This window comes from Bos javanicus, chromosome 27 (genome assembly GCF_032452875.1).
Source record: "Bos javanicus breed banteng chromosome 27, ARS-OSU_banteng_1.0, whole genome shotgun sequence".
Taxonomy (NCBI): domain Eukaryota; kingdom Metazoa; phylum Chordata; class Mammalia; order Artiodactyla; family Bovidae; genus Bos; species Bos javanicus.
Genome location: NC_083894.1, coordinates 36,149,609 through 36,165,536, shown reverse-complemented (window position 1 = coordinate 36,165,536; position 15,928 = coordinate 36,149,609). Strand labels below are relative to the sequence as shown.

The 15,928-nt window shown below is 52.7% G+C and overlaps 1 protein-coding gene across 1 annotated transcript in view; it reads left to right on the top strand.

Moving 5' to 3' along the window:
• The first annotated feature begins 836 nt into the window (after positions 1-836).
• Positions 837-15,928, top strand: part of SFRP1 (secreted frizzled related protein 1) — a 43,533-nt gene continuing 28,441 nt past the window's right edge. The window contains exons 1-2 of the mRNA XM_061404561.1: positions 837-1,580; positions 6,588-6,665. Coding sequence (XP_061260545.1) covers positions 1,055-1,580; positions 6,588-6,665 — 604 coding nt within the window. The 5' untranslated portion in view covers positions 837-1,054. The remainder of the gene's footprint in view (positions 1,581-6,587; positions 6,666-15,928) is intronic.

Below are 15,928 nucleotides of genomic sequence, written 5' to 3'. Positions count from 1 at the left end.
GCCTTGAGCGGGGCTCTTTTTTCTCTTCTTCTTTTTCTTAAAAACAACAACAACAACAACAAAAAAACCCCAAAAAACCAAAACAAAAAAAAAACCCCAACTGTCCTCCCCAAATCAACACCTTTGTGCGCACCCTTCCCTTCCACACTGCCTCGGGACTGTAGGAGGGCCATCATCTGGTTGTCTCACCTGGAAACGCAGCTGCCTTTTAAAGCCAGCAAACAGCCGGACTCCACCTTCCCCGGGTCTTCGCGGGAGCCGAGCCCCACCGGCCGGGGATGGAAAGGCAGACCTCCCTCGCTACAGCCTTCCTGAGCCCCGGTCCGTCGGCAACGGCCGCTTTCCGTACTGCAGCCACAGAGAACAACAACGAGAAAGCAGTCTGCTGCTGCGTTAAGTTAGGGAGAAGTGACAAAAAAAAAAAAAGAAGTCTTGATTAGCTCATGGACTTGCAAGTACTGTTAAGCGTCCTTGCTTTCCTGAGATCTGACTCAAGCTAGCTGCAGCGTTGCGCATCCTTTTTATCTTCCGCACGCTTCTCTCTATCCCCTCTCTCTCTTCCTTTTTTCTTTCTTTCTTTTTTGTCTTTTCCTCGTTTTCCCTCCCTTCTTCCTTCTTTTATTTATTTTTTTGGTTTTGTTTTTAAGGGGTGTTGACCTGCGCTGAGTTCTGGGGAGCCGAGCCCTCCCGCCCGCGAGCCGATTGGCCGGCGGCGCGGGTGACTGACGGGCGGGCCCGGAGCGCTCCCGGCGGCCGGCGCTGATTGGCCGGCGCGGCTCGGAGGGCTCGGCCGCGGGAGCGCCGGGCACTCGGGTCCCGCCGCCTCGGGCGCCTGGGCCGCACTCGGGCCGCGCGCTCGCCTCCCCGCGCAGCTCTCCTGGGCTGCCCCGCCAGCGCCGGGCAGGAGCGCGCGGCCACCCAGTTGGGCGCGGGTGCGGACGGCGCCTTTTGTCCCCGGAGCCGTGGGGCGGGTGGGGTCCTGCAAGTTCGCGGCGGGACGCGCGCGGGGAGACCACCGAGGACGCCCCGCGTCGCGGGGGCCGGGGCGCCGAGCATGGGCGGCGGGCGCTGGGCCGCGGCGGGCGCGCTGCTGGCGCTGGCCGCCGGGCTCCTGGCCGCGGGCTCGGCCAGCGAGTACGACTACGTGAGCTTCCAGTCGGACATCGGCGCCTACCAGAGCGGGCGCTTCTACACCAAGCCACCGCAGTGCGTGGACATCCCGGCAGACCTGCGGCTGTGCCACAACGTGGGCTACAAGAGGATGGTGCTGCCCAACCTGCTGGAGCACGAGACCATGGCCGAGGTGAAGCAGCAGGCCAGCAGCTGGGTGCCCCTGCTCAACAAGAACTGCCACATCGGCACCCAGGTCTTCCTGTGCTCGCTCTTCGCTCCCGTCTGCCTGGACCGGCCCATCTACCCGTGCCGCTGGCTCTGCGAGGCCGTGCGCGACTCGTGCGAGCCGGTCATGCAATTCTTCGGCTTCTACTGGCCCGAGATGCTCAAGTGCGACAAGTTTCCCGAGGGCGACGTCTGCATCGCCATGACCCCGCCCAACGCCACCGAGGCCTCCAAGCCCCAAGGTGAGGCGAGGGTCCCCCGGGCTGCGCCCCGGGCCTGGGGGACGTGCCCTCGGCCCTGCCCGACGGCCTCGAGACGTCCGAGGTGGTGCCCGGCTGGGCAGCCCCGCGCGCGCACCCGCTGCGGGTCGTGGAGCCGCTGCCCTGGGAATCCAGTTTCCAGGAAACAAAGCTTTAGCTCAGGGTCCCAGGAGAGCGCTTTTCTCCCCTGGGAGGGAACCGAGTCCCCATCGGAGCTTTGAACCCCGTAGACGAGATGCCCCCGGGGCTGGGGGCGGGAAACACAACCCAAACTCTAAATCTGGGAAGCTCTGGAGGGCCGAGCAAATGCTAAGGTGCAGCTTTGTTTATATTCTTAGGTTCGAGGAGGATTTTTTTTTTAATCGCTTTTCTTAGCTAGTCATTCAGCCAAGTAGCTCCCGGACTGGTGCAAAAGAAGCCGAGAAAAAAAGTTTAGAAAGTGCAAGGCTGTTTCCTCCTTTCAGGTAACAGCTTCGGGAGACTTGAGGGAGGGGGGTGGTTGGAAAGACTTGTCCCCATTCTTGCATACCCCCTGCTTCTCTCATTCACACAAATCCTCAGGTAATTAGGAAGATAAAATTGTCATTAGCTCATTGTTCCGCTCTCCTTGGGGAGCGGGACCGCAAATTGAAGACTTTCCTAACAGCCCCGGAGAAGGGCAGGAGGTTGTTCTCAGAACCCCCTCCCTCTTAAAGGGCAGCTCTTGATGGGGGAAGAAGGCACGTCACCCCGCCACCCCCCACCCCCAGGCCACAAGACAGAGCAAAACAAGTTAACAAGCCAAAAAAAAAAAAGAAAAGAAAATCTCCAATAAATCAACACCCCAGCAGCCTCGCCTGACTTTGAGAGGAATGAATTCAACCCCGACTTCTTCGGAAGCAGAGTTGAGGCTCAAAGAGCTGCCAGTGATCAGAGGTGGGGAGCCGTGTGCCCAGGGCACCCAGCACAGGGCCGGCGTCTCTAGGGCTTTTGGAGGAAAGGGCTTAAGGTGTGTGTGGGGGGGCGGGGGTGGAAAAAAAACAAACCTGTTGCTTGCTGACTCAGCTTATCTCCAAGTGATGCCGGAGGAGGAATGTCTCCTGTGGGGCAGGCTCCCCAGAGTGAGGGTGGGGTAGTCCGGGGAAGGGCACCCTGAAATTTGAATGCCTTTGCTTATTTCAGGGAGGGCGGAGATAAGCCCAGAGTGGGGGATGTGGAGATGGGCTCGGTGGGTGGAGGGGGCAACAGCCCGAGGTCTGGGCCCCATGCTCGCCCTTTCTGGAGGTCTGCACAGGGTTCACCTTCAAGGGAGATGCTGCTGGTACCTGGAGCAGACTAAGCCCTTGGTGTTCTGTCTGGATAGAACCCATGGGATTTTCCTTCTCCCCTCCTGGGAGAGAAGCCCAACCCTACCCCCAGAGACCTCAGCCAGCTCTGCTGGGGCAGAGCCCACCCCCAACTGCTCCTATCTGGTACAAGCGGCGACAGAAACCTTCCGAGGGGGACTGGCAGGTGGGGGGACTGGCTGGGGTGCCTCGTTATGCACGGACAAGAATCCTTTTGGCTCGACACCCACCCCCCTCCCCCCACCCCGCCACCCAGAGGCAGGGGTGGTTGAGGGAAGGGAGACCAAAATCCATGCTGTCTTCTTGGAGCCATTTACTCCTTGGCTGCTGCCCCCTTGGCCCCCTCCCAAAGTCTCCCCTTTGCACCATCTCCCCTCCCCTCTCCATCCCAGAAGTGCTCAGGTAGCCCACTCTGGACCAGCCACACAGCAGTGAAGGGACCAGTCTGGGGTGGAACTTGGGACCTGGTTCTCCCCACCGTGTTTCTGGTGACAGGTTCTACAGGAGGCACTGCTCCTACCTGGGACTGCAGCCCCCTCAGTGGGAGGAACCCCCAAAAGGCGTCCCCTGGGGTTGCGTGTCCCCTGCTGTCAGCTGAGCCTGGAAGTGGGAGGGATGTGTGTGTGTGCACACAGGCCGGGGGGGAGAGACCAGACTCCTGGTCCTCATCCCTTATGGTTCGTGCCTCCAGAATAAGAACTGGTACTTTTGGAGGCGACCAAGTCCACATGCCCAACTTTTATTCTTTATTTTTTTTTATTCTGTAAAATTAAAATGGGATTTTCAAAGCAGTGACATGTCTCCGAATGCCGGCTGGCTGGCTTCTGTTCACATACGGGGGCAAGTACTGTTTAGGGTACTGGGGCCGGCCTTTGGGGCCACACATCATTTAAGATCAACTTGTTAATGAGATGAGTCAAAGGAGGCTCCCCTGCACCCCCAAGAAGCCAAGGCTCAAGCTGCTTCAGCATTGATTACGGGAGAGGCACTTTTTTTTTTTTTTCCCAGAAAAGTTATTTCTCAATCTTGCACTGCGTTAGACCCATGCACTCTCAGGCCGATACACTGTCATTCCTCCTCGCTGCCAGGTTTTACTGATTCAAGCTCCGTGAGCCAGCACATACTTTTAGTTTTATTTTGTTGTTGTTTAGGCATGTTGTGCGTTCAGTCAGCCTGACTTTCAGGCACAGATTTTGCAGAGGCCACGGTGCCTCATTCTTCCTTAGGGTCCCTCCCTGTATTGAGGAGCTGGCCAGGGAAGACCTGCTGTGTGTGTGTGTGTGTGTGTGTACTGTGTGCATGCGTGTGCATTGATTAAAAACAAAACCTACGTGTTTCTGATTCCAGTGTTGCACTCCTCTTACCCTTAAATATTGATGAAACACAACACCTTTTGGTTTTTGCTTCTTTCACTTGAAACATTTTAAATGCATCTAAAAACAGCCATTTCGTCCTGCCTCTCTGATGGATGACTGGGTGGGTTTGATTTTTTGTGCTCAGGCTGCCTGCTGCCCCCCCCCCCCCGCCCCACCCCCGCAACCCCTGCCCCGGCACAGTCCAGAGAGGCCACAGATTAATATTGCCCTTCAGAGCTGGCTGTGAGAAAAGTTGAGGCGGGCTGGGGAAAATACACTGAGCTCATCCCAGCCACCTCCTGCCCCCCGGGGGACGCTGAGGGCCAGACGTGGCGATGGGACTGAGAACAATGCCCAGTGGTGTGCAGAGCCCTGGGCTGCAGTCAAGTCGGGGAACTCAGGGCGTCCAGACCAGGTGGTGTGAGTGAGCCGAGGGCACCCCGTGTTTGCATTCGGATAGTCCTGCCCTGCCGCTTGTTTGGCCAGATTATAGTCATTGAACTTTGCCCTGTGATAACTTCCATTAAAAAATTTTTTAACCCGAACAAGGAAAGCCCCCCAGCACAGTCCACACTCCCCAGGCAGGTACCACGGTCCTTCCTATATACGGTGGGACTTCCTTTCCATTTTTCTCCCCATGGAAGCCGGAATCAGAATGCACAATTCCGGGAAAGCGTTTCCCTTTTGTCAGAAACATGATCTCTGGAATCTGATCTTAAGTTCCGGCTGAGAAGCACAGTTCCAGGCTCTGGGTCCAAAGATGGTCCTACCGTCTTCTGCTTGGAGTGCAGCAGTGGTTTCTGCTGCCGAAGGAGTCTGGACAGCGCGTGGCCCTGGGCCCAGCGTCAAGGTGGGAGAGGGGTCTGCCAGCAAAGACGAAAGCGTACGGCCTCTGCTGGGCCTCACAGGGACCCTGCCTGGAAGCGGGGCGTGGTCAGGCACCCCCTCCCAGGCGTTGGGGACCAGCTGTGTCCCGGGGGTGCTTTAGCTGACTCCCTGTCTGCCATGGGAGGCTCTGCCCACTTCTCTGGACCACAGAAGTGCTCCAAGGCGAAGGAGATGCTGCCTTGGAGACAGAGAGGGAGGGGGAGGAAGAAGAGCCTTAATGGAAGTGGAGGTGCTCAGCACACCGTCCCCCTTTGTGACTTTCCCAAAGCTCATGGCCTCTGCTGCTATGCTGGATGGAAGCTCCTTAAGATGTGCCCAAGCTTTCCTACACCCTGGATAAAACTCCAAGATGTCTGATAGATGATGGAAGCGATGCTGATGCTGACGGTGGGATAGTGGTGGTGGCGGCGGTGACAAGCCACCTCCCCTTCTGGCGATTCCACTGGGTGGCTTTCTCCCAGCTCTTCCACAGGAGGCCGTTTACCAGGGGAGGGGCCCCTCCAGCATCTGCAGCATTTGGCCGGGAGGATCCGCTGGCCCTGGCTTCCAAAGCCTCCTCCCCCTGGGGCCTAGTCGCCTCCAGTTCCCCCCATGCCTGCGGCACACACACCTCCTCTTCAAAGTACTTCACGGTGTGAAAACGCCAACAGAGGGTCTCCCTGTCCCACTCGGTCCTTCCATTTGGCAGCAGGGCTGGTGATGCCCCCCCAGCCCCCCCCCCCAGCTCCTCCTGCTCCCCGCCCTGCAGGATCTCGCTGCAGCAGCCCTTCTGGACAGGGGCGTTCAGAGCCTTGATTGGACTTTGTGAATTTGGCTGATTTTCTTTCTTGGCTCATGGAGAGCTGGTCACATGGATCGGGGAGTTTGGGAACATGAACAGGGCAGGAATCAGGCAGGTATTTCAAGGGGAGAGGAGAAAACAGGAAACAAACAAACAAACTCTGGTAGAAGTGTTTGGTTACAAGTCAGCTTTTCCCAGGGACCCACCACCTCAAGACACGATTCACAGGACCTGCCCCATTCAGCCCCAGATAACGTTGATCTGAATAGCTGTACTATATTCAGTAGCTCTGCTGCTGCTGCTAAGTCGCTTCAGTCGTGTGAAGTCGTGTCGACTCTGTGCGACCCCATAGACGACAGCCCACCAGGCTCCCCCGTCCCTGGGATTCTCTAGGCAAGAACACTGGAGTGGGTTGCCATTTCCTTCTTCAGTAGCTCTAGTCCCTGAATTTTCAAGGAACTCGATGTCTGCCTGGGTTTCCGGGACTCGTCTTTCCTGGGATTGCCTTTCAGAAATCCCAGAAGACCGTCACCCCCTTCCAGCCTGGTCCCGAGGCTGATCTCTGTCTGCCCCGGGGGCAGCTCCTCCAGCATCTTTGCCCCGCATCACTAAGCTCCTGTCCTCCCCTTTCCTTTCCTAGGCACGACCGTGTGTCCTCCATGTGACAACGAGCTGAAGTCTGAAGCCATCATTGAGCATCTCTGTGCCAGCGAGTTTGGTAAGAAAGCAGCCCTGGTGCCTCCGGGAGGTTGGGCGTCCCTGGCTCCTCCTGGTCTGCATCCCTGGAGCAGAGCCTTTCGGAGCTTCCTTTTGGGGATACGTGTTCTCCCTCCATCCTCCCCAGACAGCTGCTTTTCTCAGGCTGATGGGAGACTAGATAGGGTGGGGAACTGGCTTCTTTTTATGAAAAGTCAAACTTGGCTTCTGCCTTTCCGTGTGTGGGATCACTGGATGGGTTTGGGGGGACCTTCTCTGGGCGTAGAGGGAGGCAGATTTGGGGCGAGCTGGGGAAAAACCAGGCTGCTGGGCTGGCTTCCCGCATGGCTGTTTTTCCATCCACCCCTAGGTGTCAGCACCATGCCGCCCAGGATCCGGGAGGGGGGTCATTGGTTTTTAGGGCCCTGGGGGCAGGGGCTCTCAGGAACTTCCTGGCAAGGAAAATGACATCCCCACAGTGGGGGGAATCTCCCTCCCTTCTTCCCAAATCTTTCTGGGTTAAAAGGGAATTCTGGGTCCACATTTGCAGCCCCAGGAAGAGGGCTGGATGTGGGCTCGGGGCCTGATCTCAGGTGACCTTTCAAGGGTGGTCCCTGTCTTCTGCTCCTCAGAAGACGGAGCCTCAGACACCTTGGAAGTGTGTCCTCTGGAAAAGAAGACACGAACTGCATCCTTTTGAAGGGTCGGCTCCCTTCAGCCTGCCACTATTTTGTATGGAGCTGACGTATAAAATAGAGGCGGCCGGGGCTGTTTTGCTAAGGACAGGTTCTCACGATTCCAGCCATGGTGTCCCCGAGGCTGGATTTGTTACAGAATTCCTCCCAGGAAACACGTAATGGGCTTCCCTGGTGGCTCAGACAGTAGAGTGTCTGCAGTGCAGGAGACCTGGGTTCGATCCCTGGGTTGGGAAGATCCCCTGGAGGAGGGCATGGCAACCCACTCCAGTATCCTTGCCTGGAGAATTCCATGGACATAGGAGCCTGGTGAGTTACAGTCCATGGGGTCACAAAGAGTCAGACACGACTGCGTGACTTAATACTCAGGGCTGTTTTGCTAAGGACAGGTTCTCACAATCCCAGCCATGGTGTCCCTGAGGCTGGATCTCTTACAGAATTCCTCCCAGGAAAAGTGTAAATGATAGGTAAAAGAAATCTTTATGTCCATTCAGGGCTACCTATCGTGGGTTTTCATTAACCATGTGTAGTAATGCACATAAATGGGCCTTACGCTGACAAAGTGCCATTGGAGAGGTGCACACACATAAAGCTGAAGGAAAGGGTACATGTGACACTTGTAGTCTCAGGGTACTTGTCACTGTGACTGCAGGCAGGAGTTGGCCCGGAGAGCTGCTTGAGAATGCACACGTTTTTCATGCCCTATTTCTGCGTTAAGTATTTCTACCTGCCTCTTTGGTTCTTGGTGGACGAGCTCTAGGAAGGTTTGTCTGCCCTGCCTTCTGCTGCTTGTATTTGAGTCACATCCTTTTTTCTGTTTGCCATTTTAAATGAATTTCAAATAAATTGCAAGAGAGCACCCGCAGCAGTGTTTGCAAACTCTGATGACCCTCCTTCTGCCCGACTGGGGTGACACTTGCTTCCTGAGGCTCACATTCTTACTCCATCAAGGGGACCCCAATGCCTATGAGGCTGGCGGGTCTGCATGGCCCTAACCTGCCTGAGTGACAAGGTTTCCTTCCACAGATGGCGCAAGATTCCTTCCCAAAGAGGCATTTGGGCATTGAGTAAAAGGCCATAAATAAAATCTCTCAGAAGTCCTCACCGGAAACCTTTTGCTGCAAAGGGTAGGGGGGAGGGACAGGAAGAATCAGCTTGCATGTGGCCGTGATCCCAAAGCATCCTTCCTTGGGCGGGGGTGGGTGGGGGGTGCGGGGGAGTGGGTGGGGATGGCGCGGAGGGGTTGGATAATACTCAGCTGCTGCATTTAGATTTCACCGACCCCCTTCTGATAGTGTAAATCACCACACTCTGAGAAGTTGACTCCTTGATGTTTCAGCAAATCCGGGGAATCCTATTAGAGCCATCTCTGAAAGGTGGTGTATGAGCGGATGCTTGACGCTGGGATCCCATCTCCCGGGACCCAGTGTGTGAAGGAGGCAGTGTCCGGTCACTGATTCATGCGTCCAGTTGGTCATTCAGCATTTCTCGAGCTCAGAGCTCTATGCTAGACTACATGTACCCAAACACGGACCTAGCATAGCTGAAGATTTAATTTTAAAAAATTTCATTTTTAACTCTGACCACACATGAAATTGGTCATTTCCTAGAGAATCATGGAGTCATATAACTCGCCGCCTGAAAGGGGCGCTGTTGGCGATGCAGGACAAAGGATGTTCTGGCGCTTTGGGAAGAGAATTGGTTGTCTTTCTGCTCTGATTCCCTGGAACTCGCCAACCTGAGTTTGTTGAGGGACTTTGTGGCAGCTCGTTAATCTAGAGTCATTCCCTAGGCGTAGGCTGAAGAGGCAAACCTTGGGAAAGAATGTGAATGTGAAAGCTGATCTTTGAGTGAAGGGCAAGGGTCTCAGGGGGCTGGGGTAACCCACCTGGGGAGATGAATCCTCCCCACGCCGCAGTGGGTGCCAGTAGGTCCCTGCTGGGTCGGCTGGCCACCTGCTCCCTGCAGTGTGCAGGCACCAGGAGTGTCTCTTAAATAACCAGTCTGGGCTTGGCCAATCTGATTAGCAGTTTCAGACTGTGTTCCTTTCTCCCAAAGATGGTTTCCTTCTTGAGTGCCTAGAACTTTGGAGTTCTCCTGGGTCCTCTGGGTCATCCTATCAAGTCCACTTATTTCACAAAGAAGGAATCTGAACTGCTCCCCTGGTGTTCTCTTTCTGACACGCTGCCTTTCCCACTTAAGATGAACAGCGTCGGGGCTGGATGCCAGGCTTCCCTATCTGGATGCAGGAGAGACTTTTATGGTTTGTGTGTGTGTGTGTGTGTGTGTGTATTGTATTCTCATAAGGCAATAGAGAGGATATTTTTCTCTCTCTCTTTCTCTGCAGGGGCTGAGTTCAGCTCTGCCCTTCTCAGCACCCTGGAGAATGCAGCCTTGTTGAGAAACTTGTTTCCTAGCTCAGTTCATTTCAAGTGAGGGAGGCAGTCAGCCACGCTGATGGGATTCAGTTAGGAAACAAAGAAATGCAGCGAGGCAAGCTGATACACAGCCGAGAAGAAAAAGAATGCTTTACTCCCCACTCGAGGGATCAAACTTTGCATTAAACGGCCTTGACATCCCCGGTGGGAAGACATCAGCTTGTTGGAAGGCTCTTTGGGAGCTCGGGGAACAAGGGATCCATTCCTTCGGGGTCAGCACTCCCGAGCCCTCTCCTGCCAGCGGTCATCCTTAGACTCCTTACCCGGCCTATTACCACCTCCCCGGGAGGTGCGATTGTAACTCTCTGGCAGCTCTGCCTGCCCACTGGTTCTCTCCACCCCTACACTGTACCTCTGCAGTTAAGAGTACATTCCCCCCCACCTTACCAACAGAGAAAAGCCTCAGTAGAAACACCTGTGGGCTGATGCTCAGGAATGCAGCTGGATCAGCCTGGATCAAGTCCCAGATGTGTGACAGCCCAAAGTTAGCCGGGGAAGAGGTTCTGAATTCAGCTTGGCGGCCAGGGTGCCTGCTGGGCTCCATTCAGGACGCCTGGCCCCCGCCGCTTGCTCTGGCTCTGCTTTTCCTGCTCCGTGACAACAGGGTGCCGCTGTTTTCTCTTCGACGGGGTCAATATATTATTTGCGAGCTGCCACACTTAGTAATCCTGCTGTTAACAACTCAGCGCCCATAACCATCTTTCCTTCAGCCCAGCTTATCCCAGGGGATAGGAGGGTCTGATTTATGATGGGGGGCTAGGACCTCCCCTCCGCCCCCCTCGCCCCACCCCCATCCCCGCTCTGGCCACTCTCTCGAGCTTCTGGATCCGTAAACACCCTTAAGCTTTTCTGGTCGAAATGGGCAGAAAGCATCGTATACTTCTGCTAAGATAGTTCACAGCTTCCTCTTGTTCTGGCTTCTTCTCTGAGATTTCAGGTGGCTGCTTTGTTAGTCCAGTATTTTCTGGCTGTGGAAAAAGATTTCTTGGCCCCCCCTAGAAATTTTTCTTGCCTTCTGAACATTTTTTTTTTTCATTTATATGTTTCCTCATAAAGAGTAAAACCGTACATTGCAACACTAAACTGAGTCAAAGAGGAAAGAAAAAAAAAAGGCTCTCACCGTTAGCATTTGGGAGTATTTCCTAGAAGAACATTCTCGGCGGTTCCTGGACCTTCACCAATTTGTTCTCACTCTGCCTCATTCTGCTTTCAAGGTGTCTTGGCTGGGTTACTGTTTGAAGGTGCAAAGTTTTCCTCGGAATGTTTGATTACTTGCAAAAAGTAGGCTCAGCCTTTCCAAGCCAAACCTTGGGTTTCCTCCTGCAGAGGAGGAGATGTAGCTGCCAGCAGGGTAACTGCAGCGTCTGTAAGCTGCTTGAGAGCAGGGTCTGTCTCTGGTACCATATTTTACCTACTGTAAGACACCCATTGATAGCGGGATGCGCCATCCATCACCTGTGCGATGCCTTGCCTACAGGGGACACATCCTTCGTGTTAAAATGTGAAAAGAATCTGTGTCTTAGAATGAACAAAACAAGGCCTGTGTGTACTTAGATCGGTGATTGCACAGTTCCACGGTAGGCATAAAATAAAAGTTTGTTGGACTCATGAATGGATGAAACGATATGACTGGGAGATGGAAACTGGCCTTTTTTTTTTTAAAGTGGTTTAATTTCCAGCTTATTTTCTGTTAAGTAACTACAACTTGATTCTAGGATGCATCATCTGAAAATCCACCAAGATAGATGAATATAAGAATTTTTAACTCCAAAAATATTATGAGAGGAAGTACACATCTGAGTATAAATCCTAGATTTTCTACAGTGTGCATAAAGTGCCTTTCCTGAACATTCACAATTGTTAAATGGGCACAAGTACCTTTAAATCGTAAGATTGGGCTGTATTTAAGTGAGCAAAACAATGTTAAAATTATTTAATATTAAAATATCCCCAGATGAATACAAATTGGGATAATTTAGACTTACATTTCAACTCATTGTACAGGGTGGCCTTTTTTTTTTCCTTGACCTAACCGTTGTCTATCCTCGTTTTTGGCTGTTATTAGATTCTACTAGTTCTTATGGAAACTTGGAGAATAGACAAATGATATTGTTCTGCCAGTAAGTGCACCTTGTAGGCAAAAAACGGAGCGTTGGTTTTGTTTTTCAGTTTTCTTCTTTTTTAAAAAAAGAAGTGTAGCTGATTTACAGTGTTGTGTTAATTTCCCCTGGAGAAGGCGATGGCACCCCACTCCAGTACTCTTGCCTGGCAAATCCCATGGACGGAGGGGCCTGATAGGCTGCAGTCCATGGGGTCGCTAGGAGTTGGACACGACTGAGCGACTTCACTTTATTTTTTCACTTTCATGCATTGGAGAAAGAAATGGCAACCCACTCCAGTGTTCTTGCCTGGAGAATCCCAGGGACGGGGGAGCCTGGTGGGCTGCCGTCTATGGGGTCGCACAGAGTCTGACACGACTGAAGTGACTTAGCAGCAGCAGTTAATTTCCCCTTTACAGAAAAGTGATTCATATATAAACTATATTGTATATACTTTATATACATAAGTATACTATATACACTTTTATATGTACATGTATATATATTTTCCATATTCTTTTCCATTATGGTTTATGTGCTACATGGTAGGACCTTGTTGTTTATGGCCCCCCTTTTTTTTATATAAGGAGAAAGCTCCTTTCCAAACGAGTATGTGCATTTGTTTATTAAGTTTGAGGGAAAGTACATGCCCTGTTTTGGGTAACTGAGTGTATATGTCAAAAACAAAACAAAACCCTAATATCCAAAAATCTAGTTCAGTTGATTTATCATTACTCAGTTGAAGTAAAATTAAATAGCACACAGATGATGGCAAGGTAACCCCGGGGTGGAGTTGTTGGGCTGAAAGCAACTGGTTTTCGTTGTCCCTGAAAGTCTCTAAAATACACAACCCGTCCACAGATCTGGTAATAGTTGGAAGGAGTTGTGTGGCGTTCCGTGTTCAAGGAAACACAGAGTCAGCCCTTTAAGTGCCCTGGCAAGGCAACTCTCAGCCTGCGGTCCATCCTGAGTCCTCCAGGGACTCAGGGGGTGGCTTGTTCTGTGCAGAGACCATGGCTGAACCCTTGAGCACCCCTTTTTTTTTTTTTCGAGCACCCTTCAATGGGCCTGGTGGGTCGTGATGGTGAGTCCCTGCTCACCCATGGATCCGAGTGGAGAGCTAGGGGCCTGACTGGGGGCGTCAGTCCCTGGGCAGATGGGTACCACTCTGCGCTCTGAAGCCATGTCAAGGAGCTGTGAGCAGAAGCTGGGAAAGGAGCCGACTTTCCCCTCTGTGCGCACCCCTTCTGCACATCTCATTGTCTCCTGGCAGGAAATACTTAGATGAGGCGGAAGTCCATAGCAACACTTTTCTTTAGCACGTTCGACCCTGAGGATGTATACTGAACTTAGAGACTCAAAAGCCAGGATCCACAGGTTGGGGTGGCACCCTGGGAGCTGAGTTCATTTCTCCTTCTGCCCCAGTTCATACACCTGGTAATGCTGGGAAGTCTCGGAACCTCTCCAGGCCTCAGTTTCCCCACGAAGTGGCAGCTGATACCCCAGGATGGGTTTTTAGGAGCAGATGAGCTGGTGTACGGAACCCAGGCCTGGGCCCCCACACCGGCCAGACTCACTGACTGTCCATCCTGGTGGTCCTGCCAAGAGTAGAGTAGCCCAACCCAGCCCAGCCCTCTGTCCCCAACAGGCGAGGCCTCCCTTCACCAGAGAAGCTGGGGCTGCAGCTCACAGGCTCTGGGTTGAAACCTCTCCAGAACCAAGCGCTGTTTCCAGCTAGCTCTCCCGTGGCTGGCATCCTGCTGGGTTGGTGCTGTAGGTGGGGGCACTGTTGGTTCAGGATGTGACGGCTTCCCCTCTTCAGTGATGAGTGCAGCTCCAACGAGGTCATTTCTTGAGACAGTCAGTTGCCAAACTGCATGGTTTGGGCGCCGCTGGACGTGGTTTTCAACCTTCCATCCCGTGATTCTCCTGTTGAGCGGCTCCAATCCACTGCCTTGCTCTCCTTAAAAAACAAAACTGCATTGTGATAAAATATACATAACATAAAATGCACCCTTTTCATCATGTTTGGGTGTACAGTTAGTTCAGTGGCATCAAAAGGGTTCACACTGTGGTACAGGCAGCACCGTCCCTCTTTGGATATTTTTCTTCAACTCAAACTGAAACTGTACCCAGGCACTGACCACCGCACCCCGCCCCCGCCTCGCCCCAGGTCTCGGAGCCCCCCACTCTATGTTCTGTCTCTAGGACTCTTGACGATTTCAGGTGCTGCATGTAAGTGGAAGCCTGACTGTTTGTCCTTTTACGGGTCTGGCTTATTTCACTTCGCATCGTGTCCTCCTTATCATTCGATGTGTATATAAACAGTCGTGGAGAAGTAGGGGGGCAAGGGAAGGGTTTACCCTCGAGTTCACCTGTGTTCCCTGGAGCCTTCTGGGGGTGGGTACAGAAGGCGGGGGTAAGGGATGAGCTGAGGTGAGGCGGGCTGCCCACCCATTTGCTCGGGTGCTGTCTTGCTCCTCCTCTGTACCCCTGTGCCATTGTGAAGATCTGATGGGCTGGATGGGACCTCAGAGACCAGCCCTTCCAGGGCTGTCAGCTTACAGATGGAGGGAAATAAGACTCAGATAAAGGCGTTACTCATCAGATGGCCCAAGGCCACTCCACCTGGCATCCCTTGCCGTTTTTATTCCCAGCAGCTCTTAGCTGGGTAGCCGGTTCGGATTCCACACCCATCTACCTTCATGTTCCCTCATGCCCATCGCGTTCCCATTCTGCCGGGAATGGGAGAGGAAGCTTTCCGGGAAGGGACACTGGGCGCTTTCAGAGTCTGCCCGTATAAATGGACCGATGTCTGTGCCTGACACAGGGAAGGGGCTCTGTAATCCATTGGTTTCTTTATCATGAGGTGGGCCGTGCCGTCCAGGAGAAAGAACATAGACTTTGCGCCAGACAGACTGGGATGAAGTCCCACCTTTATATGCGGGGTGACCGCGAGGAAGTCTCTTAGCCTCTCTGAGCCTGTCTCCATCATCTGTGGGTGGTGGTTCCTGTGTGGTTGTGTTGGGAAGGGAATTGGGTCAGTCAAGTGGATTCAGTTCCTGGACCATGGCAGTGGCTCCAGCCATGACCAGTATTATCTCTTCCTATTGGAAAGAATTATTTCAGGGTGGAAACTGGCCTCTGTAGGAGGACTGGAGCACTAATAAAATCGGCTTGCTTGGCACGAAGTGTTAGGAAATGGAATGGAATGTCCTGATGGATTTCTGGTTAGTAGAGGATTAAACCGGAGAGACCTTGCACAAAACCCATTTAGGAGAACTTTTAAAAGCTTGACATGGCTTCAAGGTGCTAAAGTTCACATAACCAAAACCAAACCAAAACCCAGACAAACCAAACAAAAAGCAACCTTATACATACTAGAAGTTAGGCAGTCCGGGCTTTAATTAAATGACACCCTAAAGTCACTGTAAGACTGAAGACATCAGACAATGATGACCGCAGGGCACAAGGAGCTTGGAATGAGTTTTTGCTAATCCCAGGACACGCCCACAGAACTTTGTTCTTTTGTTCTGGGGTGATTTTTAGAAATCTTATTCCTGATAAGGGTTTTTCTGCTCATAATGTATTGAGTCTAAGGGAGCTCTTTCGGCCCTTGGTGTGTCTACTTTTCCCAAGCACTGTCTCTGCATAGTTTTTCACATTTTTGCCCCCAGCAGTTGTGATACTTGTGAAATACACAGCCGTTAGCAAAAACATAGGCCATATTCAGAAGCAAATGAGCATTTAAATATTGGCTAATTTCTTCCAGTTTTGCAGAAATGAGCCAGAAGCTCCCATCCGTATTTATTTTTCAAAGGAGAGCAAGTGGCCAAAGAGACGTCAGGCCCTCGCCCTGCCCCAGCCTGCTTGGAGCAGCCAATTAAACATGCATTAGCTTTGGAAGGCTGCTCAAAGGCCTAGAGATTGCACTTGAAATCTTTGTTTAGTCTTTCAGGAACACTGTCACATGGATGATTTATCAAAGAAAGTTGTTTATCTGGCAGTAAAATAAACTCCGGGCCTGTTCAGACGAAGGTTTCCCGTGAATTT